General features: G+C 38.2%; 1 protein-coding gene across 1 annotated transcript in view; it reads right to left on the bottom strand.

Moving 5' to 3' along the window:
* Nucleotides 1,521–14,026, bottom strand: part of PCSK1 (proprotein convertase subtilisin/kexin type 1) — a 31,210-nt gene continuing 18,704 nt past the window's right edge. Inside the window, exons 10-14 of the mRNA XM_021381391.1 lie at nucleotides 13,708–13,941; nucleotides 12,131–12,288; nucleotides 9,954–10,087; nucleotides 7,977–8,138; nucleotides 1,521–5,368 (exon numbers count right to left, since the gene is read on the bottom strand). Of these exons, the coding sequence (XP_021237066.1) occupies nucleotides 5,006–5,368; nucleotides 7,977–8,138; nucleotides 9,954–10,087; nucleotides 12,131–12,288; nucleotides 13,708–13,941 (1,051 nt within the window). The 3' untranslated portion in view covers nucleotides 1,521–5,005. The remainder of the gene's footprint in view (nucleotides 5,369–7,976; nucleotides 8,139–9,953; nucleotides 10,088–12,130; nucleotides 12,289–13,707; nucleotides 13,942–14,026) is intronic.

The raw sequence follows: 14,026 nt of genomic DNA, 5'->3' as shown, positions 1-14,026 counted from the left end.
TTGCACTATCGCTATTCTTAAATGTCTAATTCACTGCAGCTAATGGAGCTGACATATGGCTTTGTTCTTTGTCTAACCTTTATAGGTCCATTTCACATGAGCACCTCATGGATCAGCATATGCAAAACTGCACTTCCTTAGTTCCAAGTTCATTTCCTTATCAGAATATACGGCACTGCATTATGCCGCATGTTCATGATTTGAAGCACTGACTGATAACACTGGCACAGTCAAACAAAATGGCATGGGGAACAGCAAGCAATTCATTTGTTTTGGGGGAAAGACTATGACATCAGAAATACAGATATAGCCCAGCTAAGTTTGACTAGATGCAGTCAATTGGCTGAAACGATAAAACCATTAAGATATTTTTTTCCTGATAACTACTCATATTCAAGTATTATCTGTTTATTTTTCTCTGGTATCTTAGTGGAACTTGGAATGCATTTGACATGTTATTTTCCAGTGTGCATTTACTGCACTGTTAGAGGCATTTCTCCTCCTTTCTGGTTACATTATCCTCATAAATTGCAATAAGAGAAGCAATATTTTTAATAAGTACTCATGTCATTAACCATAAAAGTGTTTACTGAAATGATTTCTATCAGTGTCCGTTAGGGTTGGAGCTTGAACCTTTTCAGTCTGCAGTCAGGAATATTTGTTTGCTTAATAACTGCTTCAGAGCAAAATGCACATTTGTAGAGTTGTGCCCTACCAAAATGCTGATACAATGGGAGTTTTGGACATGGACTTCGTGAAAGAAAGGATGTGATCAAACAGAGAGGATTCAGGCTGTGTAGATACTCTGTGTAACTGCATGAGCTGTTGCATAATAAGGACCTGAAAGGTTTTTTCCTCTAAGATTTGAACTTTTCAGAATGGAACTAACTGGTACCTGACTTTCCCTGGATTTGTAACATTTGAAAACCTGCAGTGATAGGAGTTGGTTTGCTTTTGCAATGTCTAAAACACAGCACTACTGTGATGCATGAGGATGTAAGCATGGCTGTCACTCTGGCAGGCTGTGATCAGTGTGTAAGATAAGCTTTTTTATACAGAGATTACATTCACTCCTAAGTTCTGATACTAACATAATTCCAAAGCCAGTAACATGTTGTTTACACTGAAGCTGCTTTTGACCATTTTCAGATGACTTCAGGAGAATTAAGAGAAGACATTTTCCAATAACTTATGTATGTAGACTTTAAATTTCTTTCTTTTATGCTGCTTTGGAAATGTATTTTCTGCGTATATTTACATTGAAGGATTTTTGCTGTGGAAGTGTAAGTTTCTGAAAGCACAAGAAGCATTTTGACAACAGTGCAACATTTGATGAAGCAGGACTTGCTCTGCAAGCTGCAGTTAACCAAGACCCTGGAATCAAACCCAACCTGAGAATGACTGGTAACGCCCCATGAAGGTAAAGCTTTCAAAAGCCAAAACTCATTCCTCTCCATGCAGAGCTTGCCCCAGCACAATGTCCCTACACAAGGGCCTTTGGCAGAGATGGCTGCACTCTCTGGGCATCAGCACCGAGGTCAGTGTGCTTGCCAGCGTGCAGCCCCCCCCGAAGAGTAGCTTTCCACTGCTTCCTCATGTGATGGTACATTAAGGGCTTGTTTCGTACTGTGTTGAAATGTGCATAGTGGGAAAAAAAGACACCTTTAACTGTTCAGGCTTTAATGCAAGAAAAAGAAGATGTGTATTTAATTTGACTCCCTGACTGATTCTTCCATATTTTTTCATTGTAGTGCTTCTGTCACATCTCTGTGTGAAACATGCAGAATTTTGTCTTTCAGGCACACTGCAATGAGCACTGCTGTCACTGCCATCAAGTAGTGAACCTTACTCCAGTTGCAGTTGTGAAAGGGTGCAATGTTTCTCTTTGTGGAGAAATCCTCTGCAACTCTTCTTATTCAAGTAAGAATTTCTCCACCCAACCCATTATTACTTTCTAATGCCATTGCTTTCAGTTCTAAACAATATTTCCCTGTCATTTTAAGTCAGTGGTTTGACATGATCTTATTGTTTTCTTTACAAATGTTAAGACCACACACTCTGAGCTCTGCTAACACACTGTATTATGCTACTATTAAACAACTTTTAACATCACATCACATACATATTGCAGTTGCTGTTGGAACATGCCTTTTAAAAAACACCTTTATTGGATGAAATTGTCTCTTCCCCAAGAAAAATCTGGTTCTTCAATATAATTTATTACGCCTTTTAAAATTCTGTCTGTTCGATAAAATCTTTGCTACAATATAAATACCTGTAAAGAAAATATAATTTAAAAATCTGAGAGAAAACATTTTTTCCTTCAACATTTTTCACAAAACCGACACGGGCACCAAGGAAAGACTAACAATAAAAATAATTTACTCCTGTACAATCTACTCTGGGTTGGAAACATTCAAAAGAGAGACTTTAAAGTTGTCCTCTGATGAAACTTTGGCTACAACATAGGAATTCATCTCAAAACAAAGGAGAGTCCTATGTTTTCCACCCGTTTAAATCTGAAAACTTCTTTCAAGAGCTGATTTGAGTGTTTGTAGTACTTTCCTCACTTTAAGATACTTGATTGACGACTGCCTAAAATCACTGTTATCTGACAGCCCCTGCACAGGACCAACAGAGGTCCATTATCACCAAATGGGATTTAACTGTAGATATTAAACTCCCAGTTCTGACAATTAAATATTAGCGGAAATAAGTTAGTGCTCTCACTAACTCCTCCAGTAGCAGCAATTAGAAATTTTAACATTCTGCTTGTTCAGTAGTTACATATTGCCAGAAAGCTTGTGTGTTAAAGGGACAACATAAAAAAAGCTCTCACTGCAAACAATTAGCTTTTTTTCACTTCTCATTCTATTCAAATGTCTTAGTAGAGAGTAAGCAATTTAAGTGTAAGAGACATTCACTCTTGCAGTTGTTATCTTTGAAGAATGGATAGAAATATGGAAGAATTCTTTAAATCAACTAAGCTACATCTATCTAAAGCTAGCAAAAACACAGACTGAGCCACAGGTAGACATGAAACCACTAAAATCAAAGCAAAGGTTTTTAAATCTTAAGTTCAGTAAGATCATTTTCAAAGTTACCATTAAGCAGCGATTACATAATTTAGTGTGAAATTTGAAAAAATCTCTATCCAAACAGATGAAGAATGAACACAATGTTAAACTCCTCTTTTAGAGACATTTGGATCATTTTAAGAATCAGACAATAAAAGAGGAACACGTTTTTCTAGAGTATTTGGAAAGTATTTCCAGTCTACGTTTCTACAGCAGATGACAGAGAGAAAAAAGTAAAACCTAGTCAGCACTTGTTTGGATTATCTTTAGCACTGCAACAAGACACTAGGAACTTCCATTTCCTTGTAGTAGATCATGCCCAATTTCTGAGCATCCAGCACTGCATTGTTTGTTGGTTGTTTTTGTTGTTTCTTTTTTTAACTATGAACAGAAAATATTATTTCAATCTTTATTCTGATTTTAAAGAAGTATATGTGGAAAACTACTTGTCTAATATGCTGTCATTCATACCACTCTACTGTATATGACAGCACATACAATTTTTTCCACTTTGGATAGGGTGATAGATCTTTCTGACCAGTCTGCTTCTCCCTCCACTGCTCTTATTTATATTCTGAAGGAGCCTTACCACTACGTATTTTCCTTTATTATCTTTTCATTTTTAGCTTCCTATCACTGCTGCAGGTAGGCAGCAGCCTGTCCTTGCTGCTCTCTGACACTACTTTGTTCCCTCCTCTTCCACATTCTCCTTCCTTTCCTCTCCCTCCTCCACATCCCATTCTGCCCTTCCCTGTATTCATGACTCTCTTTTTCTGTTTGTTAGTTAGTTTGTTTTTTAATTACACCTTCCTCCATTCATTTTGCCTTAGCTTTCTAGATATCTAGGAGGTGTTAAAATTCACCAGACACTTGAAGATGCACTCTTTAAATGGACTTTGATGATACAGTTTTCCTTTCTATATCACTCTGGTCGCAGGTTAAGGATGGGACAAAATGATCCCAGCTTTGCTGTCCTGGCTGCTGTGGACATAGACATCTCAGGAAGCATTTATATATTACTTAACTTTAGAAATCTGACGGAGGCTTCAAAGGTAGAAGGTTGGTTCTTCAAAGTTCATATAGTCAATAAAAACAGATAGGTACTCCACATCATGTAACTCAGAACCAGTGCAAAAACTAGTCAAGTGCTCTTAAGTGCTATCTGTCTTCATTAGCTACATACAGCCTAGAAAAACTAAGCTCATAATTCAGGCACTTCATTTAGGCAGTTTAAGTTAGGTGGTGAGAATCCCCATGGTCTGGAATGCATTGTTTGGAGCTCTTTTATGTTAGATTATGACTGTCTCTAGTCTAAATCATTAATAACTTCAATGATGCTCCAATCCAATTCCAGTTTCCCAACTGCTCCTTTACAGGAGAACAGAAGGGTAAGAGTGCATTGTTGTTCAGAAAAAAAAATACTATGAGGGAAGAGGTACTTGCTGCAGGTTTTAAATCTACAATAAATGCCAAATATAAGAAAGTCTGCACTATTCATTACAAATACAGAGATGAGAGTATCTCCCCACAGCTTTGGCAGTTGCGTTCAAAACTGCTTGGCTATTCAGGTTTTGAATCCTACTGCAGGCTAAGGGAATAGGGTCGAAGAATAAGTAACATGAAAATTGTTTAAAATAGAGCATTAGTATTTTCAAGGGAATACTGCTGCATTTCATGCCTGAGGGGGCAAGTCTACTCTGATGGTAATGAAGATAGTCTTTGAAAAAAGCTATTACTTAAAAGCATCAGCTTACTGCCTTATCCTCCCACATTCATTTTTTCCTTCCTTGATGCTTGTGTTAAATATGAAGCAATCAAAGCAGCAATCACACAACTAGAGCATACAATAGAGTTCTGAAGAAAAACCCAAAAAACTGGAGGTGGGATGAGAGAATGAATATTTCCAACTCAGCATCATATCCTATAGTTTAGTTTCCTTCATTTACAATATCAACCAAGGCTTGCAGCAGTCTGTCATCTCTATGCTTGTATGGTTTGGCATTGTAAAAAAGATCAACATAGTCACTGTACAGGCTTTCTTCTGAGTCTTTTAACTGGGACGGCTTGTTTAATTTTTCGAGGGCTTGATAGAAGTGCTCATATGGAATACTTAACTTCTCACTTGCAGTCTTCTTCGGCAGTCGCTTCTGAGCCATCTGTCTGCTAAAAGCACTTTGCAGTAAATGCAGCATAGCCTCTGATGGGAACTTATCTTCTGCTTTGTTACTGCTACTACTGATACCTTGCATTACTTTGTTTTTTTCACTCAAGTTCTCCTGTGGGGTACAGTCCTAGAATACAGATTGGCATAAAAGAGGTTAGGCATCAGTGCAAAACTGTCTGGATTAAGATTTGCTCTGATTAGTGATTTTCATGTACATGTATGTTGATACTATTTTTTTTTTCATTTAGGAGACACTAACATCTAGAAAAGAACTAGGTCACTACAGGTCAAAAAAGACTATCAAAAGGACTTTACTGCATAAAGAATCAAATCTCCCCACAAGACATGAAGTTACACAGATCCCACACTGGAAGGATACAACCTGTAATTTTGCAGCAAGATTTGTCTCAGTCTCAAAGATATTCCTGGTAGTGCTGTGGGAGACAGTTCCTTGGCTATCCATCTGGAGGAAATACACACAGTGGTGGTGGCAACTCCAAGTGTGCTACATACCCTTGCGGAAAGGACTGAACTAATGCTTCCATATTATCTGCTCTATATGCTGCAGTATGAGGCTGCATGATGTCTTTCTACTCACTTCATCTTGAGCTGATCTTTATACATATGCTTCCATCAACTTTCTGATACAACACCTCCTGAATCCAGTTTTATTTTTTTCCAGTTTTATTTTACTGTATGTGGCTGCCACAAGTATGGACACTTAATTTTATGTATTTAAAGTCCATAATCACATTTCCCCCAATCTTCTTCGTAACCTCACCGAAGAAGGCTAATCTCTTTATACTTTATGGACATTCTAATTACTTAAAGGGAAGATGAATAGATAAGATGTGATTAATTAAGCATTCTGAAGACACTGGCATAATCAGTGGTAAAAGGGCTGCTTCAAAAATAATGCCTCCTCTTTTATGAAGTTGGCCCACTACATCAGAGGTAGATGGTGGTACAGCAGTAGAGGCTGAACTTTCCCACAAATATTCCTTCACATTTTGTTGCCATGTGACAGATGGCAGCAGAGGGGCAGTCTGACAGAATGACATCAGACATGGAAGTGCGTATGAAGTAAAGGGGTGTCACTGAATTCCTCCATTGGGAAAAAATAGTACTCACTGACATTCACTGATGCTTGTTGAACGTTGATGGAGACCAAACAGTGGATGTGAGCACACTGAGGAGGCAGGTGGTGCATTTCAGCAGTGGTGACAGTGACATGAAAGACTAGCCATGTTCTGGATGGCCACAGACAGCTCTCACATTAGAAAATAAAGAGTGTTTCGATCAGCTCATCTGCACAAATTGGCAGATTACGACCAGGGAACTGTGTACAGAGCTGAATACTGGCTTCAGTGAGTTGGAAACAATGGTGGCAACACTGGAATACTGCAAAATTTGCACCAGTTGGGTCACACGAATGCTCACACAGGAACAGAAGGAACACTGTATGCAGGTTGGTCAGGACTTATTGAACCAATATGATGCTGAAGGTGACATTTTCCTGGATCACATCATTACCAGTGACGAGACACGGTGTCTGTCACCACTACTACGTCAAAATGACAATTCATGGAGTGAAGAAATGCAAATTCCTCATCAAAGAAAAAGTTCAAGATGCAGCCCTCAGCAGGTAAAGTGATGTTTATTGGGACAGACAAGAAAGAAGTTATCCTTCCGGATTTCTTGCAACCAGGATAAACCAGCAATTCTGACTGCTTACATTGTGACACTGGCTTTGCAGAAGGCTCAAATTTCCTGAGTCAGGCCAGAGAAGAAGACAACCTTTCTCTTGCAACACAGTAACTTCAGGCCTATAGCAGTTTGAAGACTGTGGAGAACACTGACAGTCTTGGCTGGACTTTCATACCACACCCACCATGTAGTCTGGAAATGGCGCCTTCTGACTTGCATTTCTTTGGGCTGATGAAAGATCGACTGCGTGGGCAACAACACTGTCACAGCAGCTGTGAAACAGTGGTTCACCTCTGCTGGTGCAGCTTTTTATGAGTGTGGCATGCAGGCTCTTGTTTATCGCTTGCAAAAATGCATAGCTAATGGTGGTGACTGTGTTGAAAAATAGTGTTTCGTAGCTGAGAATGTGCTCTGTCAAAGTGTTATTGTACTCTTTGTATCTGTTACCATTTCCACTGAAATAATAGGAGGCACTACTTTCAGAGTATTATGATTATTTGCATCCAGAAACCCACTGCTACTCTCAGAAGCCTCAAATATGTTTGTTTTCCATACTCTGCCTCAAAGGTAAGAAGGGGTGAAAAAGGAGCTGTCAGCAACACTTGACTGAACTGTCTGAACTGTCCTGGCTTTCATGATGTTTTATATAACAAACCCGCTTCAAAACTCCCCAGAAACACATCAGCAAATTTCTTTGGGATTCAACACTCATTCTAACGAGAATTACAAAATTGAAACCTGTACCATTCAACTGCATAAGTTGTTGAGTTCATAGCTTTAGTATCAATATCCTCTTTCCATCCTTAAACTGTTAGGCATTAACCTATGAAAACTGAGACTAATAAATACCAGCTGTTGACACATTGATAAAATTACAGTACTTGCACGACTCACAAGTGGTCTGGAACTAGAGGAAATAAATATGGAATGAGTATGTGTCTTTTTACTACTACAAAAAAAAAACACAAAACACATAATTCTCTTACAAATTTAAAAATACATAAAGAAAAGAATTAACAAGACACTACCTCTACACGGTCTGTCATCTTCTCCACTCCTCTTCTGTCATTTTGCACAGCATTGTAAGACGTGTATACACGTGGCTGCTTCATATGTTCAGGCTGGGTATCAGTGCCATGCAAAATCAATTTCCAGTTCACAATCCTTCCTTCGTTTTGTATTCTTTTGGACTAAAGGACAAGACAGCATTAGCATAGGTTCTCAGGATGTAAGAGGAAGAAACAGAAGATATTTGATCATAAAGTAGTGAGAATTCACTAAAATAAAAAATGATGCTGTTGATCTAAATGTAGACCATGATTTGTAAGCCCCAAAAGACTGACACATTTGGGACAGAACTTATCAGAAGGTGGAATTCAGTACAATGGTTTGACTACTACTATTTTGATGTAACATAATTACTAATTAATCATGTAAGCATAAATGGAATTTCATAACAATACTAAAATTACTGAACTAATATTTTGTATTATTAATATTAGTTCACTAAGCCATTAAGTGGTAATTTTCTTTAAAAAGTTACCAATAAAATAATTATTTGAAATAACGTTCTGTAGTGGTGTATGACAGCAATCTGAAACACAGCTTGTGGAAGTGAGAAACAAATGCTTTGTACATTAGTTTTGACACTGATATTTAAAAAGTAGAAAGTGGAAGAGACAAGTACAGAGAACAGTGAAATGTTATTTTTCCAAAGCTGCTTTCAGAATTTTTGCTTGTTTATTTAGTGACTGAAGAGAGCTGCTGAAGCTATTCTTTACTCTGGAAAGTATATACCAAAGTTTACATATGAAAGTTATATGATGACTCAATTATCAGTAACTCTGCATGGTGATCTGTTATTCCAATTTGCCATTAATGTGAAAACCTATTTTTGGAGCCACAAAACTCTAAACACTAAGGAAGAGTACATCATTTCTTGTGGACAAAAGTTTGCCTTACTGTAGGTTTAAGGAACCTGTTGCAATTGGAAAATGAGAGAAAATCACAAACAAAATGCGCTTCTTAGCTTTCTTTCAAAAAAAATGCATTATTTTAGTTACAAAGAGCAGGATATCCGTAACCATGGGGTTACTGATAAGCCTACAGTATTAACACTATACAGCTGTCAAAAATATTTACTTCTACTGCATTGTCCACCTGTTCAGTATTAAACCCTTGTTTACAGTTTGAGGCCAATAAGGGTTGGAGACTCGGTGTCTAATGGGAAGCATTCAGTTTCTTGCACGATCTGATCCCTAATGACAAGCTGATTAACAGACAACTTCAATGAATTTCTCCAGGGATGAGTGAGCTCTTACTCTCACTTTGAAATGAATGATTTCACAGCTGCCTATCAAACAGCTCTCTTCTGGTGTCTCACTGTTGCAATTCACATTCCCACGTTTTTAAAAAACTTACTTATTTTACATCTGTAGATTTCTTGGCTTTAGTCATTATAGATTTTTCATCAGTCAGTACTCTGAGAAAGAGGTTAGGGGAAGATATATAACAGAATAGCTCCCTAAGGTCACCAGAAATTCATTAACTCAAAAGGTTTTGAGTTAATGACAATTATGCCTGTATACCAAGAAGAGACAAGGTATATCCTGTATTCTTTTCTGCAGAAAAAAAACTAACTTGCAGTTAATCATATGCAAATTTGATTACATACTTCGCACCACGAATCACAGAAAATTATATGAAGAAGTGATTTCTTTCAGTGACATATACTATGAGAAAAACATAGGCATGAAATTTCTTTGGACAGGTACACATCAGTGAAATGAGTATAGTGCTTTGCAAGAACAAGAAAATCTGACTCTATCTTTTTTTCTGCCTCAGATGAGCCTTTAATCTTTAATTCAGATGGATACTTAGTTTAAATAAACTCTTGTAGCTTGCTTAATGCACACTCACTATTCAACACATTTGGTACTGGTTGTGATACTGTTAGTGATGTGTTAGCTTTCAAACTTAGCAGGTTAGCACACAGACATACTTACCACATCAGTAATTCTTAACACCCAAGTGCCTGTTGGATTCTCTCCCCATGTGTGCACAGACATGAAATCCCAGTTCTTAAAGCCATTGGGAGATTTATCTCGCTCTCTCTCAGCCAGTAAGACAGTGCTGGTCCCTGTGTTAGTGCAAGATCAACAGAAGTGACTATTCATATGTTTCAAGTTTCACACTGCTTGCTTGCAAACTATGTAGTGTAAAGGTAACCTGAAAAAACACTATTTTGCAGTGGCTTGGAGAATGTGGAATGTGCTATTTCTGACCACTGGTTACTTTAACAAACGAGCTCATGCAGTATAAACCAAGGCCTTATCCTGAATTTATCATTAGATATATATTTTGGTGAGCGAATGTAAACTGTTACAGTCTGGAACTCCAACAGGGTGAAATGTGTTTGTATTATTACTATTACAAAAATGCTGTACTTCACAAAGCAGTTCTGCAGCAGAAGAGATTGTACTGGAGAACAGATCTGTTGCACAGATTTGTATGTAAGCAGAGAGCAAGGGAGCTCTATTTATGTAACATGGAGCAGAGAAACCCCAGGAAGCCTAATCACAAGATAAAAATACATCATATTTGGAAAGTCATAGCTATCAGGCAAAGTCCCCAGTGACTGGAAAAAGGGAAACATCACTCCCATTTTTAAGGGTAGAAAGGAAGACCTGGGGAGCTACAGGCCAGTGGGACTCATGTCTGTGCTTGGGAAGATCACAGAGTAGATCCTCCATGGAGCAGATGGAAAAGATGTCAAGGCACATACAAGATGAGGAGGTGATTCAAGACAGCCAACATGGCTTCACGAATGGCAGATCACGCCTGACCAATCTGGTGGCCTTCTACAATGGAGTGACAGTATCAATGGACAAAGGAAGAGCAATTGATATCATCTATCTGGACTTCTGCAAGGCCTTTGACATGGCCCCACATGACATCCTTATCTCCAAGCCGGAGAGATATGGATTTGAAGGGTGGACTACTCAGCAGGTAAGGAGTTGGTTGGATGCTCACAGCCAGAGGGTTGTGATCATTGGCTCCATGTCCAGCTGGACACCAGTGTGGAGTAGTGTCCCCAAGGGGTCCCCCCTTGGATGAGTGTTCTTCAACATCTTTATCAGTGACAAAGACAGTGGAATCAAGTGCACCCTCTACAAGTTTGCTGATGACACCAAGCTGAGTGGTTGACACAATAAAAGGAAGGGATGCCATCCAAAGCGTCCTGGACAAGCTTGAAAAGTGGACCCACATGAAACAAATGTGGTTCAACAGGGCCAAGTGCAAGGTGTTGCACTTGGGTTGGGCCAATCCCAGACATGTGTATAGACTGGGAGAAGAACTCCTTGACAGCAGCCCTGTGGAGAAGGACTTGGGAGTTGTGGTGGACAAAAAGAAGGATGTGAGCCAGCAATGTGTTTTTGCAGCCAGCTGCATCCTGGGCTGCATCAAAAGAGTGGTGTGTACTGCATTCAGGCCTGGGGCTCCCAACACAAGAAAGATGTGGAAGGGGGTTGGGACTGGGTGGGCTTTAAGGTCTCTTCCAAGCCATTCTCTGATTCTCTTATTCTATGATTAAAGATAATAGTGTAAACAAAGAAATGGGATGACATACATTTGGTAGGAATGTTTTATAGTTAAGTAGAAAAAACAGCAAGAACTAAGGGAAAGAAGAGTTTAGCCATGATAGCAACATGATATTATTGTGGATGCAGAAACACTTAATTATTACTCCCTCATCTAAACCCAGAGATATACATACAAAGATGAAGAACATATTACTGTCATCAGTCTTTCAGAAAGGGATATTTTACTGCTTGCCATGTTGTAGTACATTTTGTACAGTTGTACTAAGGTGCCAAACAGAGACATAGTGTTTTTTTTTTTAAATACACCAATGGGGAGACACAGTTAGATGAAATCTAGGGAGTCAGATTTCCTCCGTTTTCCATTAGGTCATTAAATCACAGTAAGGTTGATAAGCATCATTAAACTATAATTTGATACCACCAGGGGCTCTCGATTTTTACAGCTCCTGTTGCTTGAAGGCAACATATTAGAAATAGTGCCTTTATCACTAAAGTATGATTTACAGTCATCTTCTTACAAAAATTATGTATTTTTGATCCACAAAGAACATACAGGTAGATATTAATGCTTCCCATACCTGATGGTGACACCAGAGTGACATGGAGATCTCCTCTCCGGGAATATTCAATTGTTGCCTCAAGCTGCACATGCTCCAGAGATGCAATTGAGTTCTCTTGACCTCTGCAGGCTTTTGTGGGAATTTCAATGATGACCTCTTCATTTGCTCTTAATAACCTGGCAAAATTACAGAAGTTTTATTTATAGAAATATTTGATTCTGGATTAATATGTGAAGTGTAGAGATGAATTTAACAGTCATTCCAGAATGATGAGAAAAGAAGTAAAAAAAATTATTTTTTTTTTAGGTGAAGGCACCGCATTAGCCAGAGTTGTGCAACCCACCCTGGAAGCAAGCAAGCAGGTCTGATAATTGAGTTTCTCTTAGCACTTTCTTGTCCCACAGAGACTACAAAAACAAGTCTTTGCAGTCAGATACACCACATGACTATATCAGACCTAGGCATAGTTGCCTCACTGAAATATCCAGAAGAGCTGTTAACATGGAGTTAAAACATTGCAGGAGCCATATTGCTTTTAATCTTTTGTAGTTAATGTCATCTCTAGAATAAAAGGCTTACTTATTCTGTACATTCTCAGAGCACTGTGCATAACATTCTCTGCACAATTTCCATTACTTGTAATGAGAATGTGGTATCCAAATCTCCACAGAAATCATTCAAAACTCAGAATATTGGGATCTTTGTTTTATAATGTAACAAAGAAGACTGCAATAAAAATGCATAAACAGCAAACATAACATACATCAGTAATAGATCAACACTCTGTGGAAAGGAGAAGGCTCAAAAAACAAATTGATAGTAAAGTAGCATAAATTGTAAAGTTACCAAGCAGTGACAATCCAAAACACTGCAATCCATTTCTACAGAGAGATTTTTAGTGCATTCACAGTATAATTTCTATCTTTGAAATACCATATTTATTCTACAGAACAAACATACATATGAACAGGTAGAGAAAAAAAAGGCCTTATTGATTAACCAAGTTAGTGACTTCTGATATAACTTACCCGTACACTGAGCTCAGTTTAGGCTTACTGTGCTGCAATCATTAGTAATTATGGCTCGTAACTCTTTTCAGTGAGCCTTAGAGACACTTATGTTTCATAAGAGCAGTGCCGTAGATGAGACTAAAGCTCAGTATATCACCCTGACTTCAACATACATTAGGCATGTCACGTGAGTAGAGCTGCTAAGACTGATTACAGATGTTCCTCTTAAAAAAAATCTCTGAAAAACTTTGGTATCTTTTTCTTCATCCTCTGATAGCAGCCTAAACACTCTTATTTGATCAGGTTTGGTCTCACAGCATTATCTACCCATATGTTGGCTGTATAAAGGGACATGGTGACCTTATTTTATGTGAGGATTCATGCTAGTAATTATAATCAGTCTTACACAAAAAATAGCAAACAAACAAATGTTACTTTCCTGTCCTTTGTCCTTTTCCTAGTTAAACAAAACAAAATTAATCAAAAGATATATCTTAACTTTAGTTTGATTTATAGCAATCTAAGACACTGTCTTTCACGTTTTACTAAGAGATTAGCCTAACTACTGCTAATGCAAATTCTTACCTTGGTTCAAAGTCTTTGTCTTTGACAATACACTCTCTCTTTTCTGGCACACCTTTCCATCTTTTGGGATCAGCTAAGTCCACCAATGCATTTGCATTGAGTAGTCCAAATCCAAATCGGCTGTTCACCATTAGTCCTGCTCCATTCTTCTTCCATCCTGGGTTGCCAGCCAGTGGATCATATTCTGAGGTCCACACTACCAAGTGTTGCATATCCCTCCATGTTAGATTTGGGCTGTTGAGAAAATGTTCCTGGATAATTGTTTTGGTACTATAATTTTTTCTTTTAGTTATTATTTTGCAATATAAAGATTTTGGAA

The sequence above is a fragment of the Numida meleagris genome, chromosome Z, assembly GCF_002078875.1.
Source record: "Numida meleagris isolate 19003 breed g44 Domestic line chromosome Z, NumMel1.0, whole genome shotgun sequence".
NCBI lineage: Eukaryota > Metazoa > Chordata > Aves > Galliformes > Numididae > Numida > Numida meleagris.
The sequence above is the reverse complement of the archived record's forward strand: the minus strand, read 5'-3'. Positions and strand labels throughout refer to the sequence as shown.